General features: G+C 36.2%; 1 protein-coding gene across 1 annotated transcript; it reads right to left on the bottom strand.

Moving 5' to 3' along the window:
• Positions 1–1,841: 1,841 nt before the first annotated feature.
• On the bottom strand, positions 1,842–10,589 carry LOC118274013 (fork head domain-containing protein FD4). The gene is made up of 3 exons (XM_035591344.2): positions 9,687–10,589; positions 4,257–4,424; positions 1,842–2,068 (listed from the first exon to the last, which is right to left on the bottom strand). Exon 1 carries the CDS (start codon positions 10,473–10,475, stop codon positions 9,690–9,692), a length of 786 nt encoding a protein of 261 aa, XP_035447237.2. The 5' UTR covers positions 10,476–10,589; the 3' UTR covers positions 1,842–2,068; positions 4,257–4,424; positions 9,687–9,689.
• Between the last annotated feature and the right edge of the window lie 1,734 nt (positions 10,590–12,323).

Genomic DNA, 12,323 nt, shown 5'->3' on the forward strand with positions numbered 1-12,323 from the left:
GACTTTTTATTATGTTAACAAGGGTAATAATAGGTGAATCATCATCATCATCAACAGCCTATAAGTAGCCACTGTTAACAAAAGGATGAGCGGTAAATGTAATTATTTACCAAATATAAGGTAATAAGAAATAATAATTTTCATTTGGTAAATTCCGTGTTTGACGTCAACGTTACCTACTGCATTCCAGCCGTTAATCACTACTTCACTAGTTAATTTAAAGGTATTGTTTAAATGTATTTATTTGTGTCACTAAAACAATAACCACATTAAATAATCATCGCTAGCCAATAATCTTCCTGGAGTGGTATGCGAAGGCTAAATTACCTCATCGTCTCATTTTAGTTTCTGAGTAAAATTAGTTAGTTTTCTTTTACTGTGAATTGCTAAATGGAACAGGTGCAGATATTATAAGAAGATGACCAAGCATTGAATTAAAGGTAGACAATTTCTTCACAGGTGGCGACTTGTCGTTCTACGTGGAGGACCAAGGGGGAGGCCTTTGTTCAGCAGTGGACGTCTCTCGGCTGATGATGATGATGATGATGAATTTCTTTTTTCGTTTAAAATCTTTTATAAGTTGAGAATCAAACCTTCCCTTGTTGTTGGATGAGCGGGTTTACCGGGGCTCCGGCTCGAAAAGCAGGAGTAAGAACGGAGTGGTTTTTAGTCAGTGAGAGTCTGACACTCCCTCTCACTTCGCCCAGGGCGGGAGAAGCCATTGGATGATTTTCTACTCATAAAGAAAAAAACAAAAAAAGCTCTTGTTGTCGGCAGCTTGTTCACTATCTATGCGAGCTACGAAACAGTCCACAGTCTACGTCCTAAATTGATAATATAATAATGTTTCCCATAACAGAGTCTTGAATAAATCTTGTTCGGGTGTAACTAATTCGGTAAATGTCGGAGTCCATAATTCACATAATCGTTAAAGCAATTAAAATCACATTATGCATTGACTCCTTTAAAGCTCGGTTGCCCCAGAAACGGTCGGCCGAGAAATCTATGTTTTCGAACAAAAGATCGTAATACTGAGGCCTATCCATTCAAAGTAATTAGTATGAATGGAACTTAAGTGAAGGTTCACTTTGCTTAAATATTTCGCCAACTTTGGAAAATTAAGTAAGCGATACCTACATAATGGGGTGAAAACGCCATTGTTCTTTTTTACAATTTCTTTTGTCTTTTCTGAATTAAGTTGGTAGCGCAATTAGGTAGGTTTGGTTGTATTCAATATTTCTCTAGGTAGTCTATGTTTCAGCTTGTTCTTAGGCTTGCAACTATTGGTTGCTCTTGCTTGTCTTTGTTATTTATACTGCCTTATTAGTTAATAGCTATCTAGCCTTCCTTGGTACAATTTCCAGGTCGCATAGTTATTTATTCAGAGAGAGAAAAAATCGACTTCAAAATTCGATTTCTAATACATTTTTAGACTCTCAGGTACAGTTGCATGTTACTTAAGAATTAGTTAGTATATTGAAATTAATTATTAATGCTATTTTACCGTAAACCACAAACATAATGGTTAATACTGCATCAGGAAAGTACTAGATTTTAAATTATTAATTACCTAAATGATATAAGTATTTAAACCTAATTATTTACCTTAATGTTCACAATAATTATTAATAAAGCTCTAAGCGCATAGTGACTAACCGTGTGATTACATTGACGCTGGCGTTACTCACTGACTTCACCAACTGGAGTCCAGTTAGGTGTGAATCGCACTTTTCAAAGGCTTTCGGGGTTTCCCCCGAATTCAAATTTTTGTGACAGAAACGGGAAACAGGCTTTTAAGAATGTAATGTAAATGTATAGTTAATAAAAATAAAACAATGAAAAACAGTTAACACAGGAGATTCTTTAATATTTTCTTCCACTAGTATCTATAGCAATAAATTATACTTGTTAATTCCATATAATAGTTTCTAAGTCTGTACATATATACAACAGTTCATGCCTAACCTATATCACAGTTTACACAAGTATTCAATCTACATAGCAAAAGTAGGGAACCATTCTTACTGACTTCGAAAGAAACTTCTTTGTTCTTGTGGTGTGCCGATACCTGGAATAGAAAAGAGATCATCTAATTTATGTTTGAATACAAACCATACACTTGTATAAAACTAAAGTATTTATTTGAAGTGTGGGAGAGCCATGCTTCTGCACGAATGAATCGGCTCGACCGGAGTGATACCACGGCCTCACAGAAAACCGACGTGAAACAACGCTTGCGTTGTGTTTCGTTGTGTAAGTGGGGTTACCGGAGGCCCAATTACCCCCCCCAGTCTTTCCAATCCCCGATTCCCCAACAACCCTTAAAGTCCTAACCCCCAAAAGACCGGCAACGCACTTGTAACGCCTCTGGTATTTCAAGTGTCTATGGGCGGCGGCGATTGCTTGCCATCAGGTGATCCGTCTGCTCGTTTACCGGCTTCATACATTCCATAAAAAAAGTAATTTTTGAAATTGTACTCAAATAGCTTCAAGTGAATTACTCTAGTGGATAAATTGCAAAATTATACGCTTGGGGATACACTGTTAGCATTAATTAGAGATTTAAAGCAATCAAAATGTATAGTGCTCTAGTTACTTATGAAGCAGTATATAACATTTGATTCACTTCACCTTGTTTAATAAACTTATTTACATTGTAATCTTGCATAAAGACATGTATGTATATGATGGAGATAAGCAAGGAGGTTGTAACGGTCGTGTCGTCTATCCTTTCTTTTTCACCGATATATTTTTTTATGGCAAGAGGGGGTAATTGAGCAGACGGGGGCGGCCTTTTGGAGAGAGGATCCTTTTTATCTGCACTCTTTTGTATATCGAAAAAAAATACTACTACTATTACTCATATCCATAGGTTATTTTAATTTCTTATAATTGACTAATGGAAAGTACAAATATTACTTCTAATTTATTAATAAAAAAATTATAACACATTATCTTCTGGCAGCGGCTTTACCCGCATTTCCGTGGGTTATAAAGTGGCTTGTGTTATTCTAGACCACAATCTACCCTGTTCAAAATTTCATCTTTGCCGTTTCAGCCGTTTTGACGTGAAGGTGTAACAAATAAATAAATAAACAAATATACATACAAACTTTCGTATTTACAATATTATTTAAAAGTTTCCTCATAATATGTACCTACTAAAAAGTAATTCCGAAAAAATATTGACTAATACCCCATGACTTGACTGAGTGACTTTGTTCGAAATTCGCAATTAGATATGTCAACCACAAGTATGAAGTTTGTGGTTAGTAAATAATTTAATGTTAGGTTTACCTTCCTTATAATATATTACTTTATTCCTTATAATATATACATCAATGAAATTAATAGTTACTGGAATATTGTTGATATCAGACATAAGAATAAGTTTCCAGTAACTTTGTGTTCTGTACTTAATATGTCTAATTATATTTTAAATTAATTGACGTAAATTATCCTGAAATAGATTAATTTATTAATCAACTTTAAAACAACGTCAACGTTAAAATTATCCTGTAATAGATAATTATAATTAGTTATATTGATAATATATGTATATATAAGTATTATATATATTAGTTATATTATATTTCCTGACTAACAAATTTAATGGGTATTTGTCTGGATATACATAATTGTTATCAATGAAATTCCAGTAACTGTAAGTAATTAGTTATATCGCTTATTAGTTTTGTTTTAATCAAACCAGTATTAAGGATAGAACTACATTTCAACGTCCTACGTTCTTCCTAGTTACACTTCTACGTGGATTAAGAAAAATATTTTCATGTACATACATGTAAATATCGTCAGTTTTATTATATGTACTGATTACCTTATATAGACTTTCGAAAAGTTATACAATACGTATTGTTTACTGAAGGCTTTGCTGTTTATAAGCCATACGCAGAATTTATAAGGTTAATTAAGATCTTTACTATAAAGGGCATGTTAAAGAGTGGATAATTTTTAAAACGATTTAAATATCTCAGTTCTTCTCATCGTCATCATGTGGCTGGTTTCAATCCACTACTGGCCATAAGGCTCTAAAGAGCAGGCCACTCAACAGTGGTGCAACCACATCTACCACCATCTACCACTCTCACCAGATGCTGACGCACTAAATGATTATTTGAATTTATTGATTTAGTTCCCGAAAATAATTGTTAAAGTTTTATGTTAAGTATAAGTCATATAATGCTACATGACTCAGAATAGGACAGGAAGAAGGATAAAATAAAAAAATAACTCACCTCATATTATCGCCATACTTGGAGTACAACGTCACATGTCATTGAACTCGCATACAATCCCTGGGTCACTAATCATCTAATTAATTAACTTGCATACAATGAACTGTCTCTAGATATTTTCTTACAACTAGAGCTACTTCTGAGATCTGTTTTTACACTCTGCGACACCTGTGAACAAGGATAGGGTAATTTTAAAGCAAACAGAAGTATCAACACAAGTAATTGTAGCATCCGGAGTTCCAGACTGCCTGGCGGGTTACCGGGGCTCCGGCTTGAAAAGCAGGAGTAGGAACGGGGTGGTTTTTAGTCAGTAAGCCTCTCTCGCCTTGCCCAAGGCGGAAGAAGTGCTTGGATGTTTTTTCCCCTTCTCAAAAAAACATTATAGCGTTGAAGGATTAAAACTAGGCATGTGAATGTGATACAGTTTTTATCTGCTGTTAGTCAGTTCTTATATGCGTCTGTATCAATTTTTTGCAAGATTTTCTCTTCTCTTCCTCAGATCTCTATGAATATTTTCAAAAAAGAATTAGACAGACTAATCCATCCACGACTGCAACTCCCGACAGCGATTATAATAGTGACAGTAATGGGTTGCTGAGACGTTAATTATTTTAATGAAATATATTTGTTTTACCAAAGATAATGTAATTACAACCTTATCATCTGATATTAAAACTGAAGATCTATTTATTTAATATCATACTTTTTGACTTATTTCTGACGTTACCATAGTCGGGACTTCTATAAAATTACTTTTATACTTACTTATAATATTTTTCCGACTGAAATTATAGTAAAATAATAAATAAATTATTAAAACACAATTAAATAACGCTTTATTATGATAATGTTGGAAAGAAAAGTACTGAGAATAAATGCTTTATCCATAATCGAGATTTGTAGTTGTGTTGTGAGAACATTGTGAGGCTGTTAGCATGATAAAGGGTTCCGTGCGCTTTGTGCAGCGGGCTTTGGCGGCACGTCCGACTATGTAGATATTTATAGTTTTCTTACTATTCAGAAACACACAAAGTCATCAAACGTTGGTGGCCAGTGTCTGCCGCGTCATTATTTAATGATCCTATCATATTCTCTTTCCTCAGTACTAAAGGACTTGGTACAAATATTTATAGTTGTTGTGAGGGTTCGTGTTTACGGTTTTGTGCCTGTTGATGTTAAACTTTTCCCGTTTTTGACACTATCTTTGCATGTAAAAAACAAATAGAATGGATTGGAAATACCATTACCGTTAGGAAATGAAAAAGTAAAAAAGAGTTTATTGAGGTTCTCTAAAAGAGGTATAACTGTGTTTAATTCTCTAAATAATTCAATTTATATATTTCTAACATTTCAACAATCCGGATTAGTTTTACCTCCAAAAATATCAATAATTAATTTAATATCACTTTCCTAATTCAGTTATTAAGAGAAATAAAATTTTATGAGAGTTCACATAAAACTGACGATTCTGCTTTTAATAGACGTCTTGATGATCGCAATCATAAGGCATGTATGTTGAAATTTTGCAAATATAAAGTGTTTTATTGCAAATAATTCAATATAGTATCAAACCGCCAAGGTTTATGAGGTCTAGATCGATGTCTAATTAATTTACTTGTTATTACTTTGGCCATATTCCTTGATTTATTGTGTATTGACGTAATTGCTCCGTTTTTCGTCTTCTATAAATAGAAATCAACTAATAGGAGATATCTACCAAATGGTATTTTTATTTATGAAATAATTGTTAAACCGATTTAAATAAGAAGACAAAGGAAAAACGTATAAGTTCTAATATTCGTTATATCTGTCTAGCTATTTTCAACCTTATAACTATGAGTTATAAAAGCTTTTTAACTGTATCACAGTTATTGGTATCACGTTGTTGGTAGGTTTAAAGGCAAACTTGCATGTTTGTTAGTTACATATACAAAGTTTTATAGAATAAATATACTGGTTAATTTATATTGGGATAATGGATTACTTGCTGTAAGGTGTAGGTGCACCCCTGCATACCCCTTCGGGGATAAAAGGCGTGACGTTAACGTTGCAATTGGAAATTCTTGAAAAAACTTAAAACGTTTTTTTTTTGTCGCATCCATTTTTGTGGAAAGAGCTAATTTTGTATTTTGAATATTTCCCATAGTGTTCGTAGTTCGTTCGTTCATAGTGTTGATTTGTACCACTAACAATTGTAATGTAGGGCATTTCCACGGAAGAATTTTAACCTAAGGAAATGTTTTTACCTATTTTTAAAGGGTGGGAAGTAATGACAGTTTTTAATCAATATCTATGCAGATACACACAGAATATAGCATCCATTTTAAAATTTTCATATGTAAAAGACAGTGAATGTCATAAAAGTTAACACACAATAAGGATATAGATAATATTTCTGGAATTCATCCGTTTACATAGTTTTGAAGTAATTTAATGAGTTTTGAACGATTTTCCTCAAGAATAAATAATATTGCTTTATCTTTCTTGACCAGTTGGAAACCGACTGTTTTACCTAAAATTTAATGAACGCGGGGCACAATGGCTTGGCGACTGTTATGCAATGTGCCGCGACGTGAGTTCGGTTCCCGCATACTGTTATCCGCGAATATATTGTTGTTCTGGGTGTTAGGGTGGTATGTAGGTGATAATTGTGTTTGTAAATGCAAGCGTAACACAGGCAAAGTCCTTTAAAACGAAAAGAGGTACTCCAAAACTAAAGCTTAGCTTCCTTAATCCTTTTTAACTACTAAGTTACAAAGCTCCATCAAAATTAGTGTAGCCGTTTCTAGATATAGAGTGACATAATGTAATAATATTCTGACTGAACTGATGTATGACAATTTATAATCATTATAATTTAAGATCACAGAATGTTTGCATGTCACATTATTATGACAAGTGTTATGGATCTGTATACTACTGCAGATTAAGATCTTAAATGTACTAACACTTTCGCAATAAAATAATTTGAATTTGATTTGGAGTTGAGGTAATATAATGTGTAACTATGTCAATTGTCGTTACATATATGTCCTGTTTAGGTAAATGGCGCCTAAAAAGGGCTAATTGTCTTAATGCGAACTAAAGTCACAATTGTATCGTCCTTTTTTGTTGACGGGGGAAAAACTTCAAAAGGCGCCTAGCTTTTGGGAAAAAAAACTAGGGAGTGTGGGATTTTTACCGCACTAAAACCTCCCCGGTGACCGCCATCTGCACCTAAAGGGGGCACCGGGCCCTCTTAGTAGACCAACCCCGAAAATATCGTCCTAATATTGAGAAATTAGGATTTTAATATGATGGATAAATCTGTTATTGCCGTTTCAAAAATATTATTGCCCTTTCTCAACTCGTTGGAAACCACTGGGTTCTAAATTTACCGAACGCGGGGCACAATGGCTGGACAACTGTTATGCAATGTGCCGCAGCGCGAGTTCGATTCCCGGACATAATACTGTTATCCGCGAATTTATTGTTATTCTGCGACTAAGGGTGGTGTGCAAGTGATGACTGTGTTTGTAAATGCACGCATAACACAGGCAAAGTCCTTTAAAAACGAAAAGAGGTCCTCCAAAACTAAAGCTTAGCTTCCTTAATCCCTTATAACTACATACTACGTTACAAAGCCCCATCTAAATTAGTTTAGCCATTTCTAGATATAGAGTGATAAACTCACAATATTTTTTTAGAACATTTGTTGTTATAAAAGAACAATTTTTATCATACTGTAGCGGTTAGTCGGTTACTTTGGCAACAGAAAACGAACAAATGCGAAATTGTGGTAATTACTCATTGAGTAATTAAACATAATTACCGTTGCAGCCTTACTCATTAAAATAATGAGCTTTAGAAAAAGCAATTATCTCTTATTAGATTAGTTTCCAGATGGTTTTAAATAAACATTTTTAGTTTTGATGTTATTTATAAATTTTAATTGTATTTAAGACAATCATTGCCTTACCCTTAGGCATCATGGGTGCGTTTACAAACATACAAGTTCATATACACATGAGAACTAGACCCGGAACAACAATTTGTGGATCACACAAATAATTGCAAGGTGCGAGAATCGAACCTGTTACACGTTGCGCGGCAGCCGGTTGCCCAGCCACCGCGCCCACTGTGCAGTCTTAACTAGTCGTGTTTACTTGGTTTGTATATAATTTCATAGTAAGGACACATTTAAAGTTATAGTTAGGTATAAACACGCTGGATAAATCATAACACTATCTATTTCCTGAGTGCGTAACGGGTTTTTAATGGAATAAATGAGTCTTATTTTATGTGTTCCACTTTTATGTAACCTATTTGTATATACTTATTGCCTACTGGGAGAATTAAATCGGGTTTTTAATGAGAGATCTGGACTTCCATAAATGGAAAATTATTCTCTATGGTTATCAAACCCAAAACCCCTATTGGTTGACAGTCGCAGTCGTAGAAATTGTAAAAGGCAATCTCTATTACTATATACTGGCTTATATCTGCGACTTTACTTGTAGTGAAAAGGTGGGTCTTGTAACATCATTGTCCGTATTCCCAGTATAGAAACAAATACGATATTGCATGCTTTAAGAAATGATTGATTGAGTAGATAAAGTGTAAAGGTAACAAACAAACTTACTTTCGCATTTATAATATTAGTTGGGATGTAGTGTTAGACTTTGACGTCTTTCAATAAAATATTATCCATTCTTTACGTCAAGTGTGGATCTTTAAGAAACAGCTTGTGTAAATATTAGCTAACATTAGTATCTGAAGACATTATTAGTCATAAAGTATTTGTACTAAGCAGGTATGTTCTTTTGTTTATTTATCGGAGTTTAGGATGGTTTTTATATTGCTTAGGTAAGTGATAAGAGCAGTATAAGTATCCTATCACCTAAGTCATCTCGTACCCTGTCTGAGACAAATTTCATCAAAACATTGAGTAGCTCAGTGTGATTGACGGACAAACATCCAAACATGAGTTTTCTCGCCTTGGACGAGGCCTGAGGGAGTATCAGAATTTTACTTAATAGAAATAACCCTGTTCCTACTCCTGCTTTTCGATACGGAGCCCCGGTAAAATCGCTAGGTAGTATAGTAGTAGCATTAGTGTGATAGAGCAAAACTACACTTTGCTCGCTTTTCGTATACTCGTATTGTTTATATAATTTCTTTATGTGTCAGACAGAGGATTGCTGCTTTTAGTACCCTGCACAGCTCATGGCTCATATCTCTAAAATCTCAATCTTAAAAGAATACAAAATTGAATATGTAACGTCAGATATGCGAACTACTAGATACCCTTTCACTATAGAAATGTTACTGATAAAAGCCTGTCGAGGAGAAATGAGTTAAGGGTTAAGCCTTGATAGTAAAGCATGTCAAATGAGATTACAACAAAGACACTGTTGCTTTAGCTTTGGATAATAAGTTAACATAACTCACCATTCATGAATTAAGCGTATAATGTGAAAATTGACTTGAATCTCGCCACGTCCATAACGGAGGTAGGCAGGACTGTTGCAAGCCGGCCAGCAGTTCTGCATGGTACCTCTGCGCAGCCAAGAGATAGGGCGGTGGCAGCGGGAGAGGACAGTGTGGCTGTATTGGCGGTGGTGGAGGTGGCGAGGGAGACGACCGTCTAGGCTCGGGCTCCAGTAGAGCGTCTATCGTAAAAGCTCTGCGTGGCCGTGGACCCAGCGGGAGCAGCGCTGTAGTGTCTACTGTCTCCGTCGGCTCCGGACTGGGCCGGGATATGAACGTTGATGCTGGGCTGTACATGTTACTGCTAGGCAGCGACGCCGCGGCTGGAGGAGCTCCTGCTTGCCTCGCCAGGAACGCTCTATTAAAGCTAGCCAGAGCAGCCAATTCTGCGTTCAAACTATCCTTTTCACCCTTGTGCAGCTTGAACCTCTTGCGCCTCCGGAGCAGCGAGCCGTTCTCGAACATGTCGAAGGCCTGCGGGTGCAGCGTCCAGTAGGCGCCCTTGCCGGGCCGGTCCGGGCGCCGCGGCACCTTCACGAAGCAGTCGTTGAAGGAGAGGTTGTGCCGCAGCGAGTTCTGCCAGCGCTGCGTGTTGCGCCGGTAGTACGGGAAGCGGTCCGTGATGAACCGGTAGATCTCCGACAGCGGCAGCATGCGCTCCGGGGAGCTCCAGATCGCCATCGCCGTCAGGGCTATGTAGGAGAAGGGTGGTTTTTGATCACCGTAGGACTCACGTGTCGGCCGAGGCATCGTTTCGCACAATACTGTTCTGTAATGTCAATTTTGTCACCTCCGAAGATAAAACTTGGGCGACACGTCTCTCACAGCGGAGTGGAAGATAAGGACTGGGTGAGTGAGCGAGACTGCGTGCGCGAGGCGGGAGTGGCCGCGCGCCGCGGTCCCGCCCTGCCCGCGACGCGCCAATCGCGTGCCTCTAACTTTGTTTGTTGTTTTTGTCGGCTCCGGACCCGTTACAGAGGAATTTAAATTGTTATCACGTTTACATTATACAAAATTTATTCGACACCGACAACAGCTTGAGCTTGTTTCGAAATTGCAATGATTAAAGTAGTAGATACTTATTGATGGCGCGGGAGAGAAAGAGAGAAAGAAATGATGTCTATTGCTGACTCTTTAATGCCTACATTATTTTACCTCTACTAAAGAGCGGTGGCCTGATATAATTAACGAGACTAACGATATGAGATAATTATTAATAGGCATTAACAATTTTATAAATATGTAAGTATTCATAATGTGACAAATGGATGTCGGAGATTTATGAAAGTTAAATCGTTTGAAAGTTAGTATTAGGTTACTGCTACGATAGTATAAATTGTAGGTACAGTAACCGGTAACTAGACTAGGTAGCACTTTCTTAGGCTGTAGCGTGTAATTATATAGTTGAGTCAAGAAAATGATCATCACCGATTAGTCAGTGAGAATGTGTAAGTGGTCACACACAGTAGTGAGTGGGTACCTACGCGCTACGCTCAGCCGTGAGCAGTTGCCTACAGTTTGCAGTCATTATCTAGCTGCATGCGCGAGCGCAGAACTATGCACACGCTACTTCCATTTTAGTCACCTATGTACTAAGACTATTTACTTATGATTTTTTATTAATATATTTAATGACAACATTACTTTTAGGTCATTTTATGATTGGTAGTATAGCAGTAGTACTTATGATTTATGATCGGTTTGAAAATCTACAATACCTAGTTGATGACTGTTAATTATTAAAAATTAATTTAGCTACTTGCTTGTAACATGGTTAATCTAACTCATTTGTTTTATCCCATAGTTCAATCTAAATAATATAGGTAAAGACAGTTAGGACAAATCACCAAACAAACGAACCAAGCAATTTTTCTATATGGATGTATGACTAAAACCTGAAAGCATAAGTTGTCTTATTATTCAAAAATATTTAGGCAGCATACTTGAAAAAAATACCAAATAAAATCATCCAAGTAATCCTTCCACATGGATGGAGGGTTATTTCCCGCTTCGTTAAGATCTGCGCTATGGCTCGGAGGTGTAATACCCGGGTGCCGTAACATTAGACTACACTTACAGGGTTCGAACTCGTTCAGGTGTGAATGATGACACGGTGCTTATATAAATTAACTGGGGACCTATACTTATGTGCCGTGTCATCGGACGCTAACCGGCCACGTTAGCGATATAGATTTAATCTTAATATCTTAATTTTCATTTAATTTCTAAGTAAAAGTTGAAAAACGCCTTTTATCATTTGATGAGAATCTGCTATCCTGATAGAGGTACCTATATTTTGCACTCGTCGCATTTACGTACGTAGGTACATAGACACTATCTGCGTGATGAGTGCAAAATATAGGTGCCTATATAAAGTTATAAGATAGCAAATGCTTTCTAGTCACAGATGAGAAGAGTACCCCTGTGATCAGCAATATCCTTACGTACTTACTCTTTTTAAGTTTAGTTTATTGTAATTGAAGTTAATTTTTATTTTCAAAAATAATAGCAAAATATTAATAAAGTTGGAATAAAACAAATACTTTTTAGCCAAGCCATCGCCGCGTATCAATGTAATAGTTATGGGTGAAAAAGAAG

The sequence above is a fragment of the Spodoptera frugiperda genome, chromosome 15, assembly GCF_023101765.2.
Source record: "Spodoptera frugiperda isolate SF20-4 chromosome 15, AGI-APGP_CSIRO_Sfru_2.0, whole genome shotgun sequence".
Taxonomy (NCBI): domain Eukaryota; kingdom Metazoa; phylum Arthropoda; class Insecta; order Lepidoptera; family Noctuidae; genus Spodoptera; species Spodoptera frugiperda.

Coding starts and splice junctions, on each gene's coding strand:
- LOC118274013 (XM_035591344.2), bottom strand. CDS start 10,475: ATGCCTCGGCCGACACGTGAGTCCTACGGTGATCAAAAACCACCCTTC.